Here is a 27,429-nt window from a genome sequence, read left to right as displayed (position 1 = left end):
GAGGTAAGATGAAAGTAACTACTTGACATTAAAACAGCATTTGACCAAGTGTGGCATTAAGATATCCTGGTAAAATCGAAGTCAGTGGACATTAAAGTAAAAACACTCCAATGGCTGAAATCATACTTCACACAAAGGAAGGTTATTCTGGGTGTTGCCATCCCAGCCTCAGGACACCATTGCAGGAGTTCCTCAGTGCTGTGTCCTAGGCCCAATCATCCTCAGCTGCTTCATCAATGATCTTCCTTTCATCATAACACCAGAAGTGAGTATGTTCTCTGATAAATATACATTCAGTCGGTTCCATTTACAACTCAGCCATTGAAACAGTTCCTGTCTGCATGCAACAAGACCTAGACAACATTCAGGCAGGTGCTGATAAATGACAAAAAACATTTGTTTCACACAAATACCAGACAATGACCATCCCCAACAAGAGACAGGCTAACCACCTACTCTTGACATTCAATGGCATTACCATTACCAAGTCCCCTACCATCAATTTTCTGGGGTCACCAGTGGCTGAATACTCAACTGAATTAGTCACATAAATACGGTGAAACATTATGGTTGCACGTGCATGTCAGAGACTCAGCATCCTGTGGCAAGTGGTTCATCTCCTGATACCTCCAAACCTTTCCACCATCCGCAAGGTTCATTGGGAGTGCAGTAGAATACTTTAACTTTCCTGGATGAATGCAGCTCCAAGAACTCTCAAGAAGTTCAAGCCCATCCTGGAGACACAACCTGCTTGGCTGGCACTTCATCAAATCACCCCAAACATCCATTCCCTCCATTAATGGTGCACATAGTGGCTACAAAATGCAATGCAGTTGCCTGCTCAGGATACTTGAACAGCACCCTCCAAAGCTACAACCATCAAGAAGGTACATGGGAATACCACCAACTGCATGTATCTCTCCAAGTCACACACCATCCTGTCAATATATCACTGGTACACCGTCATTGCTAAATCCTAGGGCTCTTTACCCAATAGCACTGTGAGAACACCTTCATCAGAAGGAATGCAACAGATTAAGTTAGCTCACCACCTCTTGTCAACGGCAATTAGGGATGGATTATAAATGCTGGCCTTGTCAGTGATGCCCAGATCACAGAAATGAATAAAAAAATCTATTTGCATTATACTTTTATGAACTACCCAGATATCCCCTTTTCTTTTAAGCTACAATCTTCATATCCTAACGCCTAAGATTTCATAATTAGTTTCCTCAACACTAAGATTCACCTTTTTACTTAAAAGGATAACTGATGGTGTTGCAGGAGCTGGTTTTCTCATTGATTGTGGGTGACGAGAATGCTAGTTGAATAAAATAGACCAAATTACTTGTGAAAGTATAAATTTGATCAAAAAATGCCTCATTAATTTCAGAATATATGGTTGGTGCATGGGAATAATTTTAAAGCAGTGATCTCATTTACATTCCAATAATAGGTTACAATATTGAATTTTATATAAATTATGATATCTGAAATCCAAAATGAGATTACTGGCTTGCAATTATTCCATATGTCTGTGATATAAATGCTAATACTTCATTATACAATATAAATATTTAATTCTCAACTACTTTTACAATAATAAAAAATATTCTTTTACACAAACTGAGTTTCACTAAAATTATAAAACAAGGTTAAGTAAGTTGGTTGTGTTCATACTTTGGTGATAATTAAAATATTTACAATTATGAAAGGATTTAACAAAATTGATCCAAGGAAAATTGTTTACTATGGTGAAACATTTTTCTACCATTAAAGGTAAGAAAGCTGAGAGTTTAAAGGAAAAAAAGCGAAAGTTAATGGAACTGAAGACTAAATGAGACAAGCTTTGTAAAATGTACAGCAAAATGAGTTTAAGATGCAATTAGATGGTTTTTGAAGAGGAAAGGAATGAGGGACATGATGGGAAGGAGCATGAATGAGCTATAGGCCATTAAGCTTAACAAGCTCTCTCCAGAGTCTTGTATTGTCTTTTGCTTTTACGATATCAAAAACAATGAAACTAATACTAAATAACATCTGTCCATATTGAGCTAGGTAATCAGTGATACCAATGTGGAAATACTGTGGTGATTTATTTGACATCACCACTGTGGTGGAAATGGAGAATAAGTAATAATCAAGAATGCATTACCATTTTTATACTGCACTGGGAGTGATTTATGAATTCATCCCTCAAACAACCCCGACTAGTGGGAAAAAAAATCAAATTTAACAGTGGTTATAAAAAAAACAAAAATCTCCTGAAACAAAAACATAAGTATGTTCTCAGAAACATGTTGCTTTTTTGTCGATCCCAATTCACTCAGCCATCCGTTTCTTTGCCTCTTGCAACTTTCTATATTTCTTGTTTTTTCTCTTACTTCCCCTTTTCTGATTTTTTTTTCTGACCTCCCCTGTAAGCCTCTCCATTTCCTATCTTGTTTAATTCCCTCTTCAAAAATGTTTCCCATTATGGATGCTTCTTCTCATTCTCTCTTCTGTACCTCATGTTATTTGCACTGGATACTAGGGGCAGACTTGTGACTCTAACCCTCCAGTAGCTCAAAAGGAACTATGTCTCCCTATTAAGACAAAGTATAGTTTTCTTGGGTAGGTAAATAGTTGAGGTCCCTAATCACATTTCACTAGAGAACAAAGTAACACAATGATCTTAATATAGGTCATTCACCTCCAGGGCTTTGGTTTAAATTTAGACAGACTGGATGACATTTCTGATGAAACATCAATGATCTGAAATATTAATTTTGTTTCTCTCTACAAGTGTTGTCTGAACCGAGTATTTCCAGCATTCTCTGTACAGATCTACTGTCTAGTCAGCATGAGATGAAAACCCAAACTGTCCTTAGTTCAGCACTTATGCACAATCAGAAGCACAACTTCTTTAAGAAATTGAACAATAAGTCTCACACTAATGTAGTATGAGCTGCTCTATCCAGCATGTCATCAGGACACAGAAGAGATAGCTTGTGATACCTGACCTGAACGTGTCTGATGATGGGACAGATTGCCTGAAAAGGAACTGTGGTATTCTTCAACACCAATACTCCACCATTTTAAGAACAAAACAAGTTTGTAAAATACCTGTAGATCACTTCTTTACATCAACAAAGGTTGGAATTTCTACCACGCCAAGTGTTGGAACTTCATCCACAATCACTTGCACTGAGCAGGTAACACAGCACACATCCCAATCTCATCCAAGAGCTAGATAGTTTTTCCCCATATTTCTCTTGCGAATTTGGAAATGGCTCATCCCTGGCCAATTCCCAATGCTTTTTTTTGTGACTGTAAATGAAAATCAAACCAGTCCTCCATCCCACCCCACAGCAATGAGAGAAACCAGGGTTGTGAGATGTATAATAAGCTGTGATCTGGAGAGGAGCAGAAGCTTCTGGAGGGAGAAAGATGAATTGGACACTGGGATCAGATTGTGGGGCTTAACAAATGGGCTTCTGAAGATTGCATTGAAGCAGGCTAGTGCAGGCCAGGAGTACAAAGCAGTCTTGCAATGGACAGGCAAGGTACACAAAAGCACTCACACAGGCTGGTTCCGAATCTGACTTTAGTCACTCAACTAACTGGAATCATCATTAAAGATCAGATTTAGTAATCACAGAATCTACAAACCAATTCGAAGATAGAAGATCAACAAGACTGGAGCAGACAATTATGGGCAGAATATTGTCTATATAGATATTCAATACTATCACCAAATTCCCCATGATTAGCATCCTACATCATCATACTAGATTGTGACCAGAAACTTAACTGGATCAACTACTTTACTAATGCTGTACAACAGCAGGCCAGAGGTAGGCATCTTGTCTCCCCAACACAAGTAGACAGGGAGGGGAAGAAGGCACTTGCCTTCACCGGCTGTGGCATCGAGTACAAGAGTTGAGAGATCATGATACAGTTGTATAAAACGTTGGTTAGACCACACTTGGAGTATCATGTGCAGTTCCAGTTGCAATCTGGAGGGATGTGATTGAGCTACAGAGGGTGCAAAAAAAAAAAATTCACAAAGATGTTGCCGGGACTGCTGGGCTTGAGTTATAAAGGGAGATTACAGAGGCTGGGACTGTTTCCTCTGGAGCGGAGGAGGTGGAGAGATGATCGTAAAGAGGTTTAAACATCAATAGGAGGGCATAGATAGGGTAGATAGTTACAGTCTTTTCCCCCCAGAGTAGTGGAGTCCAAAACAAGAGGGCATAGGTTTAAAGTGAGAGGGGAAAGATTTATAGAGGATCTAAGGGGAGAGTTGTTCCACACAGAGGGTGGTGGGTATATGGAATGAGCTGCAGGGGGAAGTAGTAATGAGATAAGAACCAAATACAGGAAAATAGGACTAGCCTAGATAGGCATCTTGGCCAGCATGGACAAGTTGAGCCAAAGGGCCTGTTTCATTCTGTATGACTCCATGACTCTAAAACTGCTCCACATCTGGAAGGTACATCTGGAGTGTGATGCAATAGCCTCCATTTCCCTGGCTAATTAAGTTCCAACAGCACCTGAGCGGCTCTACACCATCCAGGGCAAAACAGTTCTCTTGCTTATCCACCTTAGGTATTTGTTCCTTTTATTGCAAGTGCATTGAGACTCAGAGTATACCAACTATAAGATACAATGCACTAATATATAAAGATTCAGATCCACTTTCCAACTGCAACAGCTACGAGGACAAGGATAGTTGGCGCTGGGGAAGATAACTATCACCATGTTACCCTCCAAGTCACACACCATCTTGATCTAAAAAACTTACCTCTGATCCTTCATGGTAACTGGGTCTAAAGACTGGAACTTCCAGTCCAGAAGGGCAGCTCACCTTAGTCTCCAGGACAATTAGGATCAAGATGGTTAGAACCAATTTTGATATAGAGTGGAATAGTTTTATTGGTCTGGACATGTGGAGCAGTTTGTGTTTTTTTTTAAATATAGCAACTCACTAGATGTTTCTTCCCTTTAAGTGTTGCATTCTGAACATCCATTTATGCTCAAAATTGTCCTTCCAACTGAACATTATCCCACAACGTAATCCCCAATTCAATGAACACCTTCTGTGCCTCTTAGAAACACTTACAAAGGACATAACCTCTTCTCACAATCCATATTGTCTCATTCAATATAAATAATGTCATTCTTTATGAAACAGCACATCCAGGAGAGGAAATCCTTGGCAATCCATTGAGCATGTCCCTAAAAACACTTCTCAATCACCCACTCCTTAAAATAACTATTCAATTTTGATTTAAATTTTACAATTCCTGCATCCTTGGAGATTCTATTCTACAAGTTCATCGATCTTTGCATAAAGTATTTTTATCTTAATTGTCCTACTAGTTCTAAAATTATTTCCTCTTCTAGAGATGGTAACACTCTCAAGCATATTTTTACAGTTCAATTTATCTTCATCCTTCTGAAATTTGAATACTTGAACATTGGGCTGGAATTTGCTAGAAGATGGGGAAATGCCTGCAGATCTGCACCAAATACGATGGGCATTTCCTTCAGCCTAATCTAACCATAGTGTCAGGCAGTTCAGGGTTTTTATGCAATTCCTATTAGACCTAGTGCAGGAGCAATAAGCACATTTTTTTGAATGGAGAGGAGTCTTTACATGGGAGAAGTGCAAGTAAAATGCAATTTAATATTTTAGTTGATTGGGTTTTCTTTAATGATTTAATCTATAATGAAGGATGCAATATAAAAACTTTTGAAAAGCATATTGGGATCGAGCAAAGCCAACATGGATATATAAAAGGAAAAGCATGTTTGACTCATCTACTGGAGTTGTTTGTGTTTGAGTCCTTGTGGGGACGAAATCCCATCTTCACAGTGAAAATACACTACCACCATGCTAAACTGGAGCAGAGTGTGAACAAATTTAGCAACTCAGGACTGGGCATCCATGAGTCACTGAGAAACATCAGCAGAACTGCACTCAAACACCATCTGCAACCTCATCCCCTGTTCCGTCACCACCATCAAACTAGGAGATCAATCCTGGTTCAATGGAGAGTATAAGAGGGCTTGCCAGAGACAGCAGACATACCTCAAAATGAGGGATCAATCTGGTGAAACTGCAAAACAGGACTACTTGCATGCCAAACAACATAAACAGCATGCAATAGACAGGGCTAAGCGATCATGCAACCAACAGATCAGATCCAAGCTCTGCAGTCCTACAGCATCCAGTTGTGAATGGTGGTGAACAATTCTCAATGATGGGGAGCCTGGTACATCAGTGCAAAGGAGGTAGCTGAAGCATTTGCAAGAATCTTCAGCCAGAAGTGCCAAGTGGATGATCCATCTCAGCTACCTCTAATTTAATAGATACCAGTCTTCAGCCAATTCGATTCACTCCACGTGCCATCAATCAATGGCTAAATGCATTGGATACAGCAAAGGCTACAGGCCCTGACAACATTCCAGCAGTGGCACAGAAGGCTTGTCCTCCAGAAATAATCACACTCTCAGCCAAGTTGTTCCAGTTCAGGTACAACACTGGAATCTACCCAATGGTGTGGAAAAATGCCCAGATATGTCCCATCCACAAGAAACAGGACAAATCCTACCCAGCCAATTATTGGCCCATTAATCTACTCTCAATCATTAGCAAAGTAATGGAAGGGATAATCGATGGTGCTATCAAGCAGTACATGCTCATCAATAACCTCACCACAAAAGCTCAGTTTAGATTCCACCAAAGTCACTTGGCTCCTGACCTCATTACACCCTTGGTCCAAACATATATAATAGAGCTGAACTCCAGAGGTGAAGCAAAAATAACTGCCCTTGACATCCTGGCAGCATTTGATTGAGCGTGGCATCAACAATCCCTGGCTAAGCTGGAGGCAATGGGAATCAGGGAGGGGGGTGAGGAGGGTAAACCCTCCACTGGTTGGAATCATACCTAGCACAAAGGAAACTGGTTATAGTGGTTGACGGTCAGTCACCTCAGCCACAGGACATCTCTGCAGGAGTTCCTCCTCAGGGTAGTATCCTTGACCCAAACACCTTCAGCTGCTTCATCAATGACCTTCCTTCAATCTTAAAGTCAACAATGGGGACATTCACCGTTCAGCACCATTTGTGACTCCTCGGATAATGAATCAGTTCATCTTTAAATGCAGCAAGGCCTGGACAATATCCAGGCCTGGGTTGATCGGCAGCAAGTAACATTCGTGCCAGACAAGTGCCGGGCAATGACAATATCCAACAAGAGAAAATCCAGTTATCACCCCTGACATTTAATGGCATTACTATCACTGAATCCCCCACTATCAATTTCCTGGGGGTTACCATTGACCAGAAACTGAACTGGAGTAGCTACTGTATAAATACAATATGGCTGCAAGAGCAGCAGGTCAGAAGCTAGGAATCCTGTGGCAGGTAACTCACCTCCTAACTTCCCAAAACCTGTCCACAATCAACAAGGCTTAAGTCAGGACTGTGATGGAACACTCTCCAGTTGCCTGGATGAGTGTAGCTTCAGCAACACTCAAGAAACTTGACACTATACAGGACATAGCAGCCTGCTTAACAGGCAACCCATCCACAACCACTCACTCACTTCACCACTGACCACTGTAGCAGCAGTTTCTACCATCTACAATTTACACTGCAGCAACTCACCAAGACTCCTTAGGCAGCACCTTCCAAACCCACAAGCTCTACTAGAAGGACTGGGGGGGGGGGGGTGCGAAAACATGGAAAAACCACCACCAGTTGCTTTCCAAATCACACCTCCTCCTGACTTGGAAATATATAATTCCTTCACCATTGCTGGGTCAAAATCCTGGAACTCCACCACACCTTGAGAATTGCTGCGGTTCAAGGAGGCAGCTCACCACCACTTTCTCAAGGGAAACTTGGAATGGGCAATTAAATGCTGGCTCATCCTGAAAAGCCCACATCCCTTGAACGAACAAAAAAATAAATGAGTAGAATAGATAAGAGGGAGTGGGAATAAATGGATCATTGTGATTCGTGGATAGGAGTTTGGGGCCAAGTTTTTTTTTTACAATCAATATCAGTGACTTGGCTGAGGACATGAAATGCTGTATTCCCAAGTTTACTGATGAATACTAAACAATGTGGAATTGGGAGGAGGTTGTGAAGAGGCAACAAAAGAATATGAGACAGTAAATGGGTGAGAACATGGCAGATGAAATAAAATATGGAAAAATATAATTATCCTCTTTGGTGTACATAACTGAAAAGTGGAGTATGTAGCCAGCATGCCAAAACAGCAAATGATTAAGAGGACAAAGAGTATAGTCCTTTTTTTTAAATAAGAGTTTTGATTATAGGAATAAGGAAGTCTTAGTGCAATTGTATAGAGCTTTTCATTATAACTAACATCAAATAATGTGTACAGTTTTGGTCTCTCCATCTGAGAAAAAAAGTTCTTACCATAGACAAAGTGCAGTGAATATTCACTAGACTGGTTCTAGGGATGGCAGAATAGCTACATGTGGTGAGATAGAGTAGACAGACTGCATTCTCTGGAGTTCAGCAGAATGAGAGGAGATCTCATCAAAATATACAAAATTCTTGAAGGGCTCAATTTAAGGAAAATATTTCCCATGACTGAACAATCTAGGACCTGGGATCACAATTTAAGTATGGTGGGTTAACATGAGAAGAAATTTCTTCACTCAGAGGGTACCAAAGGGCTTAAAAGGCTCAAATTTTTAAATTCATTCAAAATACAGGTCAATAGATTTCTGGACTATAAGTGAATCAAAGATAATGGAGACAGTGCTGGAATATGACAGAGAAGATCAGCCAAGTTCTTTACGAATGGTGGAGCAAGCTTGAAGGGCTGGATGGCCTCCTCCTCCTCCTCCTCTTTCTTATGCTCTTAATTGTTTTAAAATGGTTGAGGAATTTCAATTTTGAATTTTTTTTAAATTTCCGAGGTAAGCTTGAGAAACAGTATCTCATCTCCTGCCCAGGTACATTATAGCCTTCAGAACTCAACACTGAGAGGTCACCAATCTGTAAAGTTAACTCTATTTTTCTCTCTCTGCAGATGCTGCCCATCCTGATGGGAATTTCACACATTTGCTTTAATTTCAGATGTCCAGCAATGTTTCTATTTCTCTTGTCTTTGATCTCCTTTTACTTACAACTCCTCCAGACAGACCAGAGGTGATTAACAAGCCTCTCCTTCAGATGACACCACTACCACTTGTGTCATTCAGTCTCTTTTCTTGGTCTCTCTACACCTTCCCCTTTTCTAACTTTCCTGGTTCCAATGAAAGGTTATTGATGCGAGATATTAATTGTTTCTCTAGAAATACTGCCTGATCTGCTGAGTATTTCAAACATTTTCTGTTTTAGTTTCAGATTTTCAGCATCTCAGGTTTTTTTCCCCTGCTTTTAAACTCCATCCCCTTTATAATGATGTCCAACAGTCCATTTGCCTTCCTAACAACATGCATGCTAAGTTTCTGTTCCATGCACAAGGACAATTAGATCCCTCTGCACCACAGCATTCTGCAAACTTACTCCATTGTAAATGATATTCTGATTTTTTTTTAAATCCTTCCTACCACAGTGGATAATCTCACATCTCCCCATATTATAATCTGCCACTCAGTTAACCCATCTATATTTAATTGCGTAGACTTTGTATTTGCCTCACAACTTACATTCCCACCAATATTTGTATCATCAGCAAATGCACTTCACCTAAATCAGTAATATAGACTGTAAATAGTTGAGGTCTCAGCACTGACCCCTGTGGTAGTCCACTGATTGTAGTTTGCCAATCTGAAAATGGCCCATTTATCCTGACTCCGTTAATTTGCTAATCCTTTTTCCATACTAATCTATTACCCTCCCATGCCACAAGCTCTTCCCTTTTATGTGGTCACTTACTGAATGCCCCTTTAAAATCCAAATGTACTGCAGCTACTAGACCCCTTTATTCATCCTGACTCAGATCCTCAATGAATCCAAATGAATTTGTCAAACACAACTCACTTTCCGTAAAACCAAGTTGATGCTTGATCGTAAAATCATTTTCTAAATCTCCTACCATTACTTCTTAATAATGCATTCTGGCATTTTCCCAATCATAGATATCAGGCTAATTGATAGCTTCCTGCTTTCAGCTGGACGGGTTGCACCTGAACCAAAATAGGACTAACATCCTTAGAGGAAGAGTTGCTCGTGCTGTTGAGAAGGAATTAAACTAAATTGGCAGTGGAATGGGGTGCAGAGCAGATATACAGTTGAGATGGTGATGCAGTCAAATATTGCAGGAAATCTAAGTCAATCCAGTAGGCAAAGCAAACATAGTGTGATAAGGAATAGGAGAGGAATGCAGGACCATTATGCAAGGATTTGGAATAGAAAGGCAAATGAACATGGACTATTGATCAGCATGTGGGAATATGATGCTGTTGCTATCAAAACATGGTTGAAAGAAGGGTATGTCAGGTAACTCGACACTCCAAGGTATAGAATCTTCAGGCATGAAAGGGTGGGGGGAGGTAAGGGTTTGTAATAGACATTCCTGCAGTGAAGAGGGAGGACATCTGAGAAGGCACTTCAAATGAGCCCATATGTGTAGAATTTAGGAACAGAAAGGGGCAATTACTTTGCTGGGAGTATACAAAAGGCCTCCTAGCAGTCAGTGGGAGATAGAGGAGCAGATATGTAGACAAATCTCAGAAAGATGTAGAGTCATAAGGTTACAATAGTAGGGGATTTCAAATTCCACAATATTAACTAGTTAGCGTGAAAGGCTCAGAGGGGGTTCAATTTTTAAAGCACATTCAGAAGAACTTTTTGAGCCAGCATGCGGATGGTCCATCTTGAGGAAGGGCTGTACTGGACATAACCTCAGTGAATGTGGTAGAGCAAGTGGTTGGACTATCAATGGGAGAGCATTTCAGAGATGGTGACCATAACTCTATAAGCTTCAGGGTAGTTATGGCAATGTATAGGGATGGTCTGGAACTTAAAGTCCGGATTGGAGGAGGGCCAATTTCAATATTACTAGACAGGAACTTGCAAAAGCAGTCTGGGAGCAGCTACTTGCAGGCACATTCACAGCCAACCAGTGAGAAGCATTTAAATGGAGATAGTTGAGAGTTCAGCATCAATGTGTTCTAATGAGGATGACTCGAAATGACAGCAAGTCTAGAGAACCCGGGATATTAAGGAATATCAAAGCTAGATAAAAAATATGAAGCATAAGCCAGGTACAAAGAACCGAAAACACGGGAGGCTATTCAGGAGTAAAGGAAGTGTAGGATACTTACAGAGAGTAGGAGGGCAAAGAGGATATGTAACATATCACTGGCAGGTAGGATTAAGGAAAATTCCAAACCTTTTTATGAGTATATTAAGAGCAAAAGAGTAACCAGGTCCATTAGGGATCAAAATGGCAATCTGTGTATCAAGCCAGAGCACATAGATGAGGTTTTAAGTGAATACTTCTTATCTGTATTCACTCAGAAGGGCAATGCAGCTTGAAATTTCAGTGAGGGAGATGGTGAAATTCCAGAAGATGATAGTATTAAAGGAGAAGGAATTAAGTGCCTTAAACAGGCTTAAAGATGGATAAATCCCCAGGGTCTGATGAGACGTATTTCAAGCTGCTCTGGGTGACAAGAGAAGTGATTGCCAGGGCCGTGACAAAGAATTGTAAGTCTTTGCTGGCCACAAGTGAGATGTCAGATGACTGTAAGACAGCAAATGTGGTACCTGCATTCAAGAAGGGCAGCAGGAATAAGTTAGGTAATTACTGGCCAGTGAATCGAATCTCAGTGTTGGGGAAATTATTAGCAAAAGTCCCGACAAACAAAATTAAGTTTTTACACTTTGAAAGGCAGGGATTAATCAAAGGTAATCAGCATGGCTTTGTCAGTCTGACCAATTTGATTGTAAAGCTTTTTAAGGTAAGATTTCTTTATTAGTCACATATACATCAAAACACACAGTGAAATACATCTTTTGTGTAGAGTGTTCTGGGGGCAGCCGGCAAGTGTCGCCACGCTTCTGGCGCTAACATAGCATGCCTACAACTTCCTAACCTGTACGTCTTTGGAATGTGGGAGGAAACCAGAGCACCTGGAGGAAACCCACGCAGACACGGGGAGAACATACAGACTCCTTACAGACTGGCCGGATTTGAACCCGGGTCACTGGCTCTGTAAAGCATTGTGCTAACCACTACACTACTGTGCCTGCCCTACATGGGAAACTGGTCTAAATGACTGGATCCCATGGCATGGAAGACAAATTAGATCCAAAATTGGCTCAAAGGAGGCAGGGGGCCTGTGTCCAGTGGTGTACCTTAGAAATCAGTGCTAATACCCTTATTCTTTGTCATATACTTCAGTGATTTTGATATGAATGCAGGAGGTATGATTGCTAAGTTTGCAGATGACATGAAAATTGGTGATGTTGGTAGTGAGGAGGAAAGTCTTAGTTTGCAAGAAGATATTGATCAATTGGCAAAATGGGCACTCTGGGAAGACTATAAAGGATAAGGCATACAAAATGTACACAATGAATGACACAGCTCTGCAGAATACTGACGAATGGAGGGACCTTGGTGTACATCCAAGGTTGCCTTAAGGTGGCAGTGCAGGTGAAGGTGGCAGTTACTGGCCTTCATTAGCCAGGGCATAGAAAATCAGAGCAGGAAAGTTATGATACAGCTTTATAACAAATTAGTAAGGACACTACTTGAGTCCTGTGTATAGAAGGAATGTGAATGCACTGGAGAGGTTGGAAAGAAATTCACCAAGATATTGCCTGGGGTGGAACTTTCTTGTAAGGAAGTGAAGCTGGAGAGGCTCTGTTTGATTTCCTTGGAGCTGAGAAGGCTGGGGGGGGGGGTGGGGGGGTGGAATATTTCATTGAGTTATACAAAATTATGTGGAGCATGGACAGGCTTGATACAAGGAAACATTTCCCCATTATAGAGATGTCAAAAACTAGAGGACAAAGGTTTAGGATAACAGGGGAGAGCTTTAGAGGGGATTTGAGGAAGATTTTCTTCTCACCCAGAGGGCGAAAAGCCTGGAATCTGGGAAAAACTGCTGGCTGGTTGGTGGAAGCAGATACTCTCACAACATTTAAATAGTATCTAGATGAGCACTTGAATTGTCAATGCCTAGACAGCTATAGATCAAGGGCTAGTAAAGCCGATTGGTATATTTGGGTAATTGATGGTTGGGCTGGACATGGTGGGCTTAAGAGCCTGTTTCAGTGCTGTATGATTCTTTAACTTTGTGAATCAGTCTGGCTGTTAACATTTTCAGTTTTCCAGAATCTAGGGAACTTTGGAAAATCACAACCAATGCATCTACCATCTCTGCAACCATTTATTTTAAGAGACTAGGATGTCCGCCATTAGACCCAAGGATGTAGTCAGCCTTTAGTCCCATTAATTGGAATACCATCTTTTCTGTGGTGACAGCAATCCCTTTACACTCACTTTTGAGCACACCAGTGATTCTAAATTTTCTGCTATGCTATGAAGATAGAATCTTCAAGTTCAACTTCTCTGCCATTTCCTTATTTCCTATTATCAACTCCCCAATGTCATCCTCAACCTTAGTTGACCTCTTTCTTCTCACATATTTGTAGAAGATCTTGCAGTCTATTTTTAGATTTCTTGCCAGCTTACTTGCATAATATTTTTTCTCCTTCTATATGTATTTTTTAAAAAGCATCCTCTGCTGGTCTCTAAAATTTTTCCAATCATCTGATGTATTACTTATTCTCTCAATACTACATGCTTTTCCTTTCAATCTGATACCATCCTCAACTTCTTTAATTAGCTGGAAGTGGATGATCTTTCTTTAGTCTGAATTTCTTAATGGAATATATTTTGTTAATTATGAAATATCACCTTAAATGTCTGCCATTATTTACCTATACCTCTTATGTTTTAATCTATTTTCCCATTTCACATTGGTAATGCTCATCTTCAAAACATCATAGTTGTATTAAGTATTCATTTCACACTCAAACCGAAAATGACATTCTAGCACGTTGCAATCACTCTTCCTTAAGGATCCTTCACTAATGAAATCATTAAGTATACCTTAATCATTACACATACACCAAATCTAAAATATTCAGTTTCCTGAATGGTTCCACAATTTATTATTCTAATTATCTAACTGATTTTGTGGAACTTTAGAACATCTCTGAAAATCAGTTATGCAAAGTTGTTGACAGCAACACCTGGAGGCATAGCATTACCAGCTATAAGTTTCTCCAGCCTTATTATGGGTGGGGCTTGTTCTATGCTCTGTTCTAAACTCATGATGCTATTGTGAAGGTCTTCATTATTTTGTATTGAGATGGTTTGGAGCACCAACTACACATCAGTGGTTCCAGAAAAGGCAAACGCATTGTTGATACAACTGTTAATGGTTTAGTGGTGAGCACAGGTGACTTGCCACTAGTAGCAAATTCTGGTTTGGGGAGAAAGAACCAGCAACAGATTAAGAGATGCAGACAACTGGAGAGAGTAGGAGGAGAAAATGGTAAGTGTGAAACGTTGGGGAGAGGGATGTGACAGAGGGAGTTTTGTGGAGGAGAATGAAAGATGGAAGGGGAGAGACAAAGGAAAGGAAGAGATAGAGGTTTGAAACTGAGAAAACAACCTCTAGAATCTTCCTCTCCCTTCACACACCACCTTCTCTTCTCCATCAACTGGTTCTCTCCCCTTCTCTACCCATAATCCCCTCTCTATCCCACCAGCCCTGGGCTAGATATTTTTGTCTGGCTCCTCCCTGCTCTCCCCTTGTAAGTATTCTGCACATACCGTAAGCCTTCACTCTAGGACAGTGGGATGTATTCATTCCCACTGCCTTAGAGTGAAGGCCTATAGTATTTACCTACTCCACAGACTACAGGCTAAGGGCATGTTTCAAGCTTTGCATTTTGAGTCAGAGTTTTTCCCATACCATCTACTGTGGACTGTTTGCAATCTGAAGAGTTCCATAACATATGGATAGATAAAAGTTCAGGTAAAGATACTAGGAACTTTTCAAGTAATGTGTCTTTGTAAAATTGAATAACCCAAAAGTGGAAAGTTGCATGTACACCAAAAATATTACAGTTTCTGAATTTTCTTACTGCAATACTTTGACTAAACAAGCATATGCAATCCAAAAGCTGTGGTGTTTGCTTATAAAGTCTCACTTTTCTGAACATCTGTATTCTTTTTGGAGATGTATTTTAAGGTGTCATTTGCTTTCCTTACTATATTCCTCTCCATCCTCCATTCAAATCTGCCAGCATCTCTATTCATCAAAAAAAAACTCATCCTTGACCTCCCTGCTATGGCAAGCATTCATCCCTTAGTCAATGTCTATTTTCAATAAAGCTCCATATCCAGATTTATTTACCTGCTACATCACTACAATACCTTAATGACATTTTCTAGAATAGTGGTTGCAACGTTCTTCCTCATCCTCCTTAATCTCTTTGCAGCTTTGGATGGTTAAACTTACCATCCTGCACCAAAGCCTCTCTTTCCTTATTAGGACTGTTCTCAGTTATAGCCAGAGGAATTCTTGCTAGGGTTTCTCTTCCCATCACAGCAGTTAGACTCTCCCAAGGCTTTTTCCCATACAAGGACTGCTTCCTGGCAACATCATCCAAAGACAAGTTGCCAGATTCCACATGTAAGCTAAAGAAACCCAATTCTACCTCACTACTACGTCACTTTATCCCTTTACTACTCTTCTTCCAAGTGTAAAATCCAGAAGTCAGTGCCTTACTTGTGCAAGTGTATTACAACCTCTCTCTTAAATTGCTTTTTCTTTAGAAGCAAAAACATTTCTATTGGTCATTTTGTTATTTTGGCAAGTATTCAATGTTACCATAGACTTGCAGAAACAAAATGTTCAGATAATTTATTAAACATCTGAACCACTTTTATGTAGGAGCAAGAATGGAAGGACATAATTAATAATATACGCAATTATACTATTCAGAGGACATTGTCAAAAGCCATTCAATATCTGGGCCAACTCCTGAAAGCATGTTTAATACCCTAAACATCAACCCTCTGCATTGTATAATAAGTAATACAACTGATATCTGTTTGTTCAATTCAATAAATCTCTTACAACATCTAGTTACTAGTCATTTGGTTGTAAACATACTTATTCAAGAAAACAAAATACTGTATGCATAATGTGACTTTCTAACTGCAACACCAAATTGCCAATCATTTGAATGTTAATACGCTTAATTAAAGCTAAACATACTGCATAACCAATAATTTACACTTCCTTCCACCACAATTATAACTAGGCAATAAAAGGCTTATTTTGTTCATTTAGGAGATGATAAATAAAAAAAATCTGTAAACAGCAATGCTAAGAAACTGCCTACTGAGAAAACTAAACTGGCATCATTTGTAATCATGTCGTCCGACATATCTGATGATTTATTTGCCATTTAACTTACAAGTGCTCATCTATAATCATGCATAAATAACACCTCTCTGCTACAGGGCTACATGTGTCATTTGTATTTTAAGATTCTATTCCGTGAAACCTCCTGTCTCCTAATGGCCCTATGTGCCATTTAGTCAAATAGTCTATTAGCTGTGGATGCCAAGGAAAGCAGAAATATTATAAGCATCAAATGTGCATTACAGTAAATGTTTCTGGCAAATAATCTGCTTTATCAGGAAAAATCCATAACTCTAATTCAAAGCATATCATTTGTCAATGCAAAATATGTAACAGAAGCTTTCAAATCATTTGACTAAAGGCTTGGTTCATGTAACTAAATAAAACATCTGAACTGAAAAATGATACTAAGTCTTATGTGTTTTTTTAATCATTTTGATATTCTTTCAGAAATATTTTACCATATATTGATGATAATAAATCATTACTTTTACCCAACCACCTTCTTACATTAGAAAATCATAAATCCACTGCACCATTAAGAAACAGCACATCCTTCACATATCAACCTGTTAATGACACGCATATTGTGGTTCGTAGCCCTTGTATAAATCCAATTTTCAGTTCACTCTACAACTAACACATCAGTTATACATTGAATTTCCATTTCATCTATCCTCACAATTACTGCCACAAAGATTTAAAGTAAAAATCAAGTGTTGTTCATCTCTCATAATACTAAATAAAACACAATCATCTATACAAAAAATAATCAACTAGCAAGTCCCTGTGATCATCACATGCAAAATCATGAATTAATTCAGACTCTTCAATGAAAATTGCACAAACTGGATGTGTTATAACAGAAGAAATAATCTCAGGAAACTAAAGATGGACAGTTAGTTCATCACTGTAGATATGTAATTTATATGAACTATCAACAATGGATAAAAATGACAAATGAAAGTTTATTTTGGGGAGGGAAATGGCCTATTTTCTTCAATTAGAAAACTTTGCAATGTTCACCTTATCAGCCCATAAACCACAACAAGCAATTATTTCATCCTATGGTTTTGAAATCTTATAAGTCCCAGCATTCTCTACAAGATGTAAAGATTATCCCCACCTTCATTTTATCGATTCACACTGGTGACATATTGCAGTCTTTAAGAGATCATACTTCTTCTTGTGAAAGCAACTGAACAAATGCTATAATTTAAAATGGAGCACATCACTGGCAAACAACAAGTGACGAGAACTGTTGCTTACAAAACATTCTGCTGCATAACAGGAAAATAGACACAAAGTCAGAAGTTGCATAAAAGAAGTGTATTTTGCAATGAAAATACAAATGAGTGAACATCTTTGAAACACCAGACTTCTCTTGAAAATAACATCTATAAGATATTTGGTTTTGAGCAATTTATGGGCAACATTCTTGACTTTACTCATTCTACTTTGAAAAAATACTTTACAAATAAAAAAACATATTGAATGTGGATCAATATTATCAATGGGCTACTCTCCCATTGTTACTGCTGCTGAGTTTCTACACCTCTATAAGTGGAGTAATGAAATCAGCAAAACATGAGAGCAGAAATTTCACTTGTTACAATCTTGAATCAGAAACTCACACAACTTTCCTCAAATGTAGAAATGAAATCGAGAAGAGAGCACTTTACATCAGGTTTAGCCTGGTGTTAGGGGAGTTTAGCAAACAAGAAATACATTATGCATCACCAAGGAAATAGTAAGAGTAAACTGATAACAATGGTATAAAAATTACATTAGAATATCTAATAGATTCTATTTTACATAAAGTGTATCATACTGACTGTATGAGTGCAAACTTGTAAAGTTAATCTCACTGTGTAGTGTTACTATCATATTATATCACTCTTCCATATTGCAATTTTAATTGAATACCAAGTCTACAATTATCCATTTTCATTCTCCAGTACATTTATCATACAATGTCTCATTTTCAGATACTTATTACATTATCTTCTTGAGTTGATATTTAATTAGGTTTGCCAGAGCGAACTACTTAATTCACTCCTACATTACACTCCCTTTCTGTTATGTTGTTCTTTTACACATTGTGGTGCTTCTTCTGTTAGAACCAGTATATTGTTTAAAGTTTGCAATGAGGATCATTATTTTTTTCTTTGTTCTCAATCTAGCATTCTTCTCTCCATGAGCACTTTCATCATCCTAGTGACATTTTAGCTCAGATAATGTAATAAATAATTAACAATATTTTGTGTTATTTCTGCGATTTAAATCATGCATAGGCACAGATAGATTCAGGCACAGCAAGATAACATCCCCAAGTGCTCAAGAACAACTGATAGGGAAAATTGCAAGAAAAAAAATCAATGAATTGGGGATTGGTGGACTCCATATAAACTATTTCTAGTTTGAGCAAGACCCTACTATGGCTATCAGTATAAGGAGAACATTGAAGGATCGTCACAGTTTTCATTCAAGTGTTTTCTTTTTAAATAACCTTTACACAGTTACACAGTTTCACTGCTCAATTAACAATCATGAATTATTTGTAATTATTAATTTCATTAGTAGTTTTTGAGAAAAGTTGTATTTATTCCCACGGTATTAATGACCACACAAATTGGATGCAAAATATAATTGGGGCAACTTATACTTAAGATCATGCATGAAAATAAGAGATAGGTAATTATAGAACCAAGAAAATGATTGAGGACATTTATGCCAAGTTTTTATGCTCAAAAATGAATGATCAAACTATGTGGAAATTAGTCTCCCCTTAAAAAATTGTTTTTCCTTTGAATAGGATTAGTTGAAACAATACATAACACAAAGGATATACATAATTCAAAGATGGCTGCATTGAGACCAGAGGTTATCCAAACTACTTTGTGCTTAGAAAAATACTAGGCGAATACCACAAATAAATATGGGTACTTTTAAATATGACCTGCTTGCAGCAATGGTAGATTATAAACGGCAAAATGAATCACTGGCAATCTTTCTGCATGAACTGGTAGTGACAACGCTATAGGTACATAATATTTTTTAAAACAAGGAGAAAGTTTATAGAAAAGATGCAACTTAATCTTTGATTTTAGATTCTTTACCTCTTACTTGTTTTGGAAAATTGCATCTCCAATTCTCATTACTTCTTTGAAGAAAATAATCATCATAATATTCCCATAACAGAGAAGCAGCTTTTTGGGATGTACTTTCCTCATCTTCTAATACTTTATCAAATTATGATTACATTTCGTAATGGGCACATGTGCATTTTTCTGAAACACTTATTAGTGGGTCTGGCTATGCATCAGGACATACCTGACTTGGAGTATCTAACAACATGATTACATTTCAAGATGAACAAAAATCTAATTAATACAGTTTTCCTTCCTCAGTAACTTTAAATAATGATCTGAGGAGACCCACAGGGTTACAAGTCAACAAGTGAGCTTCTGTATCCAAATGGGAAATCAGTACTTAATAATGACATTTCTTCACATTAAAAAGTAAACCAGTTGGAAGCATGAGCACGTGCAAAAAAATTAAGCTCATAGAAATATTCTTTTTTTTTTACAAATTTCAAATCCATGTTCCTTATCATATCAAAAGAATGTTAGAACCGGAATGGAAAGATGTAAAGTGAAAAAAATTGTTCCTATAATATGTAAAAAAAATCAAAGTTTTGGACTACTTAGTGAATGCCAAAAGAAGTAATCTTGCATATCCAAATAATCTGTAAATTAAAAGATGGCATTTTATTGTTTAATTAAATTATGTGTATTGTTTATTGCTTCTTTAGTTTTATTTTTGTTATTCTAAACAAAATTATTTTTAAAACAGTTTATAAATGATATCCATTAAGCCAAATGGAACTTAACTAAACAGAAGCACTCTCTGCATTTCATAAAGCAAAGGCATGGTGTGGCAAAAATTATGGATGATATAAAAAATAAAGAAAAAAAAAATCAGAGATTTGGGAGTATTTCAGTAAAGTTTTAGAGACATTGCCAAGAAAACACCAGCTTGAACTTTATAAAACTAGGATTTAGAAATAAAGTTATCAAGTTCCCTGTGTCAAAATTATTTACCTAATCTGATAATTCACTATTCCTCAATTATTCTGATGCTGGATTTTGACCTTTTTTTATATACAGAACAAGCTATTTTACATTCATGGTTCAGCTTTAAAGATACATGTTATATAGAGCTTATAAACGTTTGACAGCAAATATACAGAAGTTCAAAACATCAGTTAAATGACCTAGGAATAAAGTTAAATAAAAATCAATTTATCTTTGAAGATGTTTGAATAAAGGAAAGTAAATGCAGTATGTATGAATAATTTTCTCCATGCTTAATCTTAGAACAATAATTTTCCCTACAACTGTCAAAATTTGTAATAATTAATTAGTACAAATAGTCTTGTAGTCATCTTACCTTCACTGCAGTCTTTTCCTTGAAAGCCAGTATGAGAACAATCACAAATTGCCTTCTCTTGTACAACAGAGCAGGTTCCACCATTTAAGCATAGACTGTGATTTGTGCAAAGGTAGTTTTCATCCATTTTGATTCCTTGACCATCAATAAGTGTGGTGGTCCCATTTCCAACCTTGAGATCAGTTATTAATCCCTGGAATGGTTCTTGACTTCCTACTGAAGTTGATGTTAATGACAGCACAGACGAATGAAATTCTGGTGGAATTCCACCAATGTACAATTTGCTAAAGACTGTCATATCTCGTCTCTTTGATTTCACTTCAACCGTTTTGACCTCTTTGTCTACTATTAGTGTCGTCTTCTTGAAATTCCTCTGAATAACTATTGTATGCCAGAGACTATCATTCACTTTAGTATCTGACTGTAGAACAGCTGGTTCAGCACAGAAAATTGAAAAGCGAAGTTGAAGGTATCCATCTACAATCAGGAGTTCTAGAAAATCACAGAATCCTTCATCATCAAAGTACACCAATAGACTACTGGAAATATTGGTCTTCATGTTAAAACTCATCTCGCTTTCACAGCATGCATTCCACTTCGGGAACCTTGCCCACTGCCCTCCAGCTCCGGTAAATTCTAGGCTGACCCCAAGGTTAACAAGGCATCCAAAAAGTAGGCCAAACCAAAGCAAATGACCTTTCTTCTTGATGACAAAAGCCATTGTAATAAATGTGGTTAATGTACAGATTATAGACAACTTATAATAAGTACCTTGATATGTAGATTTGCTGCAAGCTGCAGAATGTATCCTTTTTGAATCCAAGTTGGAGAGAATTAGTGAAGCAGCTCTCCTGCAAGATTTTGTTGACAACTTTTTAGCTTAGGGATGTCATACGGTGATTCAGCAGAAGGAAGGCTCTAAGTAACCCATATTCACAATGGATTTTCCTTAGTGATCAGACTACTCTGTTAGCTCTTTGTTGCTCCAGGTAAGAAAACAAATAGTATTTAAACTTTCTCTGGAGATGGAACTAATTGATGCAGATCCAAAAGATGACTTTTCTCTGGATTTACTTGCGTATTTCCCTTTGGTAATCCCATTAAAATACCAAACCTGATCTGAGAGGCAGATTCCCAATACAGATCCTCAGATTCATGCCACCATGTTAAAACAGACACACTGAGTCATCACTCATGGCTTCCTGGGCTGCCTGCTTCCCAGTGGTGCTGAAAACTATAAACTGTCAAGTAGCTCAGAAACCACTTGACATGCAAAGCCTATCAGCAAGTCTTCCTTTCAGGGCCAAATTGTGATTCCAGTGTTTACAGCGGCATCAGCACAACTCGCAATCTGCAAGAAATGAAAGCAATAAATAATTGCATGACCCCTAACTCAGTTTAAAACCATTTTACAATATTGTATGTGATAGATTCCCTGTAAAGGGCCGCTTGTGGAATAAATCATTTCCCAGTGTCTCCACAATAATGAATGCACTGGAAACTCCAAACTCTTATTTATTACTACAAAACAATTAATTTCACTAATTATAAAGCAACTCAGCCAAAAATACATTACAAATGTAAATATTTCTTTTATTGTTTCTCTTGCTTGTTCACATCTTTGACCCATGAAGCCAAAATTTCTGTACTGTCAGATTTTAAGATCCTTACTTTTCCTTATTCAGCAAAGCAATTTGTACAGGTAGCTACAAAATTTGATTATTTTGGAAAATAATGTTAAAAGAAAACATTGTTTTCTATAAGACAATCAAAAAATAAAACAACATACACCACTTTTTTTTTTACAGTTTACATTATTACATAACATATTAAAAAGAAGTGATAACTTAAAATTCAGCAAATTCAATTGCATTCTTGATTTTTTTTCCACTACACTGGAAGTGTACAGCACTTGCTCAATTCCTCTTTATCCCTACTTAAAATTCATAAAGTAATGAAAGGAGAATGTTGGCAACAAATAATTTTCTTAACAAAGCACATCTGAGGATAGCTGTTTAATCATTGGTGCTGTTTACCACAATCCTGTTATAATAATTACAACACCACAACTACTTTGGTGAAACAAAACAAAAAACCTGTAAACTAAGGTGTCACACAAACAATTGCATTGAACAACCTGTTATTTTTTTTAAAATTAAATTAAATTAAATTGAGAGGGAAAGAGAACACAGATTGAGAAGCATTTTATGGTCATCGCTGAAAGTCCTCATTTATGCCATGTCACCTGATAAACCAACGGTATAGTTATTACTTCATCACAGCAGGAACAGGTATCGAAAAAAATAAGTATCTGGTAACCTGCATATAAAATTCTAACGTTACTATGAAAAGTATAGTCACTATTTAAATAAAATGTGCATGCAGCAACCTCTTTTTCACTCACGTCCAAGCTTAGGAGTATCTGTTTTTAAACATATCACTATTTAATATTCAAGTTAGTACATGCAAGTCTCGAAACGATTATTATCAACCCTGCGTTGAACCTCTGTGCCTAATTAACACTCCAAAATATTTGCCAGCAAGTACCAGCAATTAATAACATTGAGCAAGGCTGTGATCTTCACCGGGGAAGAAAATCTGCCTCCCGACACACTCAGCACAGGGCGATCCCTACAGGTGTTTCTGCCAAATGACATACAGTGTGAAATTGTGATTTTAGTTAACCAGGGGAAATCATTTACTACCTTACCTTTTAATTACCCACCTTTGACGAGCTATTTAATATCTTGATTATGGAACGTAACCAAACATGAGTAAACTATACCATGAAAAGAATATTTCTTTGGGAATATCAAGTTAACATGAATTGTGAACTCATTTGATCCAGGATTCAGCATGAATGGGTCAGTTTAAAGAACCAGCATACACGTTGAATATAATACAAAGCACAGTGGGACAGAATATAATGACACAAATTATGCAGATATTTTTTAACTACATTTCTGGATACCAAAATCGATTTTAATATCCAGAAATATCGTTTGGTCACAGGATTAAAATAAATTCAATATTTATTTTGACAAGTAAAAATGACAGCTATACTTGGTTTAAAATTTAATGTGTGTACATTGAAGCATTCAAGTTCTGTAAAAAGGCCCCTTTACAATATTCTTTACAGTCGCATACTAAACGAACCGCTAATTAGAGAAAATATTCTTGCAAGGTGTTAACAACCTCTCCACCACCCCCTCCCGATCTGTTAATGACCATTTCACCATAAATTGTAGCTAATTTCAGCTTCTAAACCATAACACCATGAAAACTGCCTGAGCTAATAAGGGAATCCTCGGCCGAAACATTTCAAAAAAATCTACTCATGCTGTTGTATTCATTACCAGAAAATCCTTTCCACGTCATCTGGGTTTTCTTTTAAAGATCAAATTAGATTTTTTTCATAATTATACATCCGATATATAGATTTATCTCTGCCGTTTTTTTCTTTAAACGGGTTATCCTGCTGATAACATCAACACAAAGCAGCATCTCCCACCCCTTCATATTTCACCAGCGTATAAAGAAACGATGATAAACTGGGGAAAAAAATGAAATAAAACGTACGTGCGATCCGGTCCAGATCAAATCGGGTTAGAGAAAGAGTTGCGTTAAACGACCCGGGTACACAGCGAGAAAAAGAATCGCTGCGTTCAATCCATAAATACGTGCGGCGAACACCACCTTCACCGTCGCGATATTCATGCCGGGTTTTACCTACAGCAGATGAACATCGCGGAGCCCGTCTCCGTCAGGGCCATCGTCTCTGTAGCTTCATCGCTACCAGCTCCATCACTACAACCGAGTCAAATATGGAGTTTTACCTGCAGCACCTTCCCTGCACGACGGAATTAGCTTTCATATACAAGATCGGGTCATATATAAATAAGCTCCTTTCTTTCTGCTACTTTATTCACCCGCCTCTGTTTACATTTGCAGGGCAGCAGACTCCCTCTGGCTCCTGCTCCGATTGTCAGCGGGTTGCTGAGCTGAACGCGTCACACGGGCGTTTCTCTCGAAGCGAACCAGCAGCAGCGCTGCAGGAGCAGGAGCAGCAACACCATCCAACCTCTCGCTATCTTGTCCCCCACTCTCACACACACCGCAACGTCGGCAATCTTCCTCATTAATTCTATCACCACGCGAGAAAGGACTACGATGGCAACGGTCATATGCTCCACCATTTCCGCGAAATCAGAGGAAATCAACAGAGAAATTGTTAAAAACGAAAGTGTTCGGCCATATCAAATAGAAGAGTTTTGCAATGTTTAATGGCGACCAGACGGAGAAGTGGTACTCGCAAGATAACACCTTTCAGGTGTACTCCACGAGTGAGAGTTGAGACAAGCATTCAAACCCCTGCATGCAAACCGGAAGCAACCAAGCTCCCAAATGTGTTTCAAGGTTTGACATGAATGCTTGTTGACACCCCAAACCCTACATGATATTTCCTCCTGATATCTGTATGGTTATATGAAAGTTTTATATTTGGATTGACCTTCAGATATGACAACAGACTCACGCAAGGTTTAAACGCGAATGCAAATATTTACAGGTGCATTTTATCCCGCTTCACCCTGACCACTGCAGCTTGAATCGCTGAAGATGTGACTGAGGGATTCCTCGCCACTTCGCGTATCCGGTAGATTACCAAATCCTAAAATTCTTCCAAATAAATTGTACCATAATTTTTTATCTTGTAAATCTTCTCCAAATTGCCTGGCGACGTGGTTTTAATATGCTGCAGCAAGCATAATACCGAATCATTGACCTCAACAGGGACATAGCCAGTGGCTTTATCTCTTCTCAACAGAGCGAAATTGGCAAGACCCGAGGCACAGAATTCCGAATTCCGTTCTGATTTGATCACCTACAAAAAAATGGTTTTGTGTCATGGAGGCACTCAGCTGCTGTGGTCAGTTTTCAAGAAGATTCCATATTGCAGATTTTAGCATTTAGAAGATAACATTAATTATTGAAGATACCTAAACGTCATTTTGAGGAGGAGTAGGGGAGTGGAAAACGATTTCATTTTTTTTCATTAATAAAATGGGGGAAATATCCAATTTCACAACGTTATGTCTACATTTCAAGGGCACCTGAAATATTTTCATGTCAGTGAGACTTTGGGAGATACTTTAAATAGGTGTTTAGCATCATGTATTCACAAATAAATGAGATAATGCTTATTTAAGGATTCTCAAGAGAAAATCATCAGAAATTGAGTGGACTAAGTACTCTTTTTAAATAGGGGAAGAGCAGAGATGCTTCTTAGGATTGCAATGCACCACAGCCGGTTGATTTGCACATCAACCCTTCCATTTCACCAATCCTCATCTCCCAAGATCTTACACAAGGATACTCTTGACATTTTCTGATTCAAATTAGTTCAGTTGTTTCAGAAGGTCTGACAAGGTCTGAAGCTCAATTGTGAATGTGCATCTAGTTTTGCATGCCACGTGGAAACACTTTCATAATCCGCAATGCAAAGAATGTACAGCATGCAGTGATGGAAATGTATAGGGCTAAACTGTATAGCCTGCATAAATAGGCATGAAGATGTGATGAACAATTAATTCATGCTGGTTGCCTCGAATGAAGATCAACTTCATTTTGACTGCCTCTTTACATAATGCTGAGAGTAGCCAGTGGTAAGCACACTATTTGTTTGCAGCTGTTTACGATCTATGTTGATGATTTAGATGAAGGCATTGTGAATAACATTAGCAAGTTTGCTGATACAAAGTTGGGTGGCAGTGCGACATGTGTGTAGGAAGTTAGGAGAATTCAAGGTGATTTGGATAGGTTGGGTAAGTGGGCAGGTACTTGGCAGATGAAGTTTAATGTGGATAAGTGTGAAGTTATCCACTTTGGGAGCAGGAACAGGGAGGCGGATTATTTGAATGGTGTGGAGTTAGGTAAGGGGGAAATACAAAGGGATCTAGGAGTCCTTGTTCATCAGTCACTGAAAGTGAATGAGCAAGTGCAGCAGGCAGTGATGAAGGCTAATGGAATGTTGGCCTGTATTACAAGGGGAATTGAGTACAAAAGCAAAGAGATTCTTTTGCATTTGTACAGGGCCCTGGTGAGACCACTCCTGGAGTATTGTGTACAGTTTTGGTCTCCAGGGTTAAGGAAGGATATCCTGGTTATAGAGGGCGTGCAGCGTAGGTTTACGAGGTTAATTCCGGGGATGTCGGGACTGTCTTATGCTGAGAGGTTGGAGAGACTGGGATTGTACACGCTGGAATTGAGAAGATTGAGAGGGGATCTGATTGAAACATACAGGATTATTAAGGGATTGGACAAGATAGAGACAGGAAATATGTTCCAGATGTTGGGGAAGTCCAGGACCAGGGGGCATGATTTAAGAATAAGGGCTAGGCCATTTAGGACAGAGGTGAGGAAAAACTTCTTCTCCCAGAGGGTTGTGAATTTGTGGAATGCACTGCCTCAGAGGGCAGTGGAGGCCAATTCTCTGGGCACTTTCAAGAAGGAGCTAGATAGGTTTCTTATAGATAGGGGAATCAAG

At 38.3% G+C, this 27,429-nt stretch overlaps 1 protein-coding gene across 16 annotated transcripts in view; it reads right to left on the bottom strand.

Moving 5' to 3' along the window:
* nrxn1a (neurexin 1a) overlaps positions 1-27,429 on the bottom strand; it is a 1,334,105-nt gene that overhangs the window by 1,219,755 nt on the left and 86,921 nt on the right. For 12 of the 16 annotated variants that reach the window (XM_052010791.1, XM_052010796.1, XM_052010804.1 and 9 more), the window contains exons 1-2: positions 24,465-24,820; positions 20,886-22,236 (exon numbers count right to left, since the gene is read on the bottom strand). In XM_052010791.1, coding sequence (XP_051866751.1) covers positions 20,886-21,606 — 721 coding nt within the window. In that variant the 5' untranslated portion in view covers positions 21,607-22,236; positions 24,465-24,820. Of the gene's footprint in view, positions 1-20,885; positions 22,237-24,464; positions 25,189-27,429 lie in introns of those variants that run through there. The other 4 variants (XM_052010794.1, XM_052010792.1, XM_052010793.1 and 1 more) reach the window with 3 other exon arrangements.

The sequence above is a fragment of the Pristis pectinata genome, chromosome 3 (assembly GCF_009764475.1).
Source record: "Pristis pectinata isolate sPriPec2 chromosome 3, sPriPec2.1.pri, whole genome shotgun sequence".
NCBI lineage: Eukaryota > Metazoa > Chordata > Chondrichthyes > Rhinopristiformes > Pristidae > Pristis > Pristis pectinata.
The sequence above is the reverse complement of the archived record's forward strand: the minus strand, read 5'-3'. Positions and strand labels throughout refer to the sequence as shown.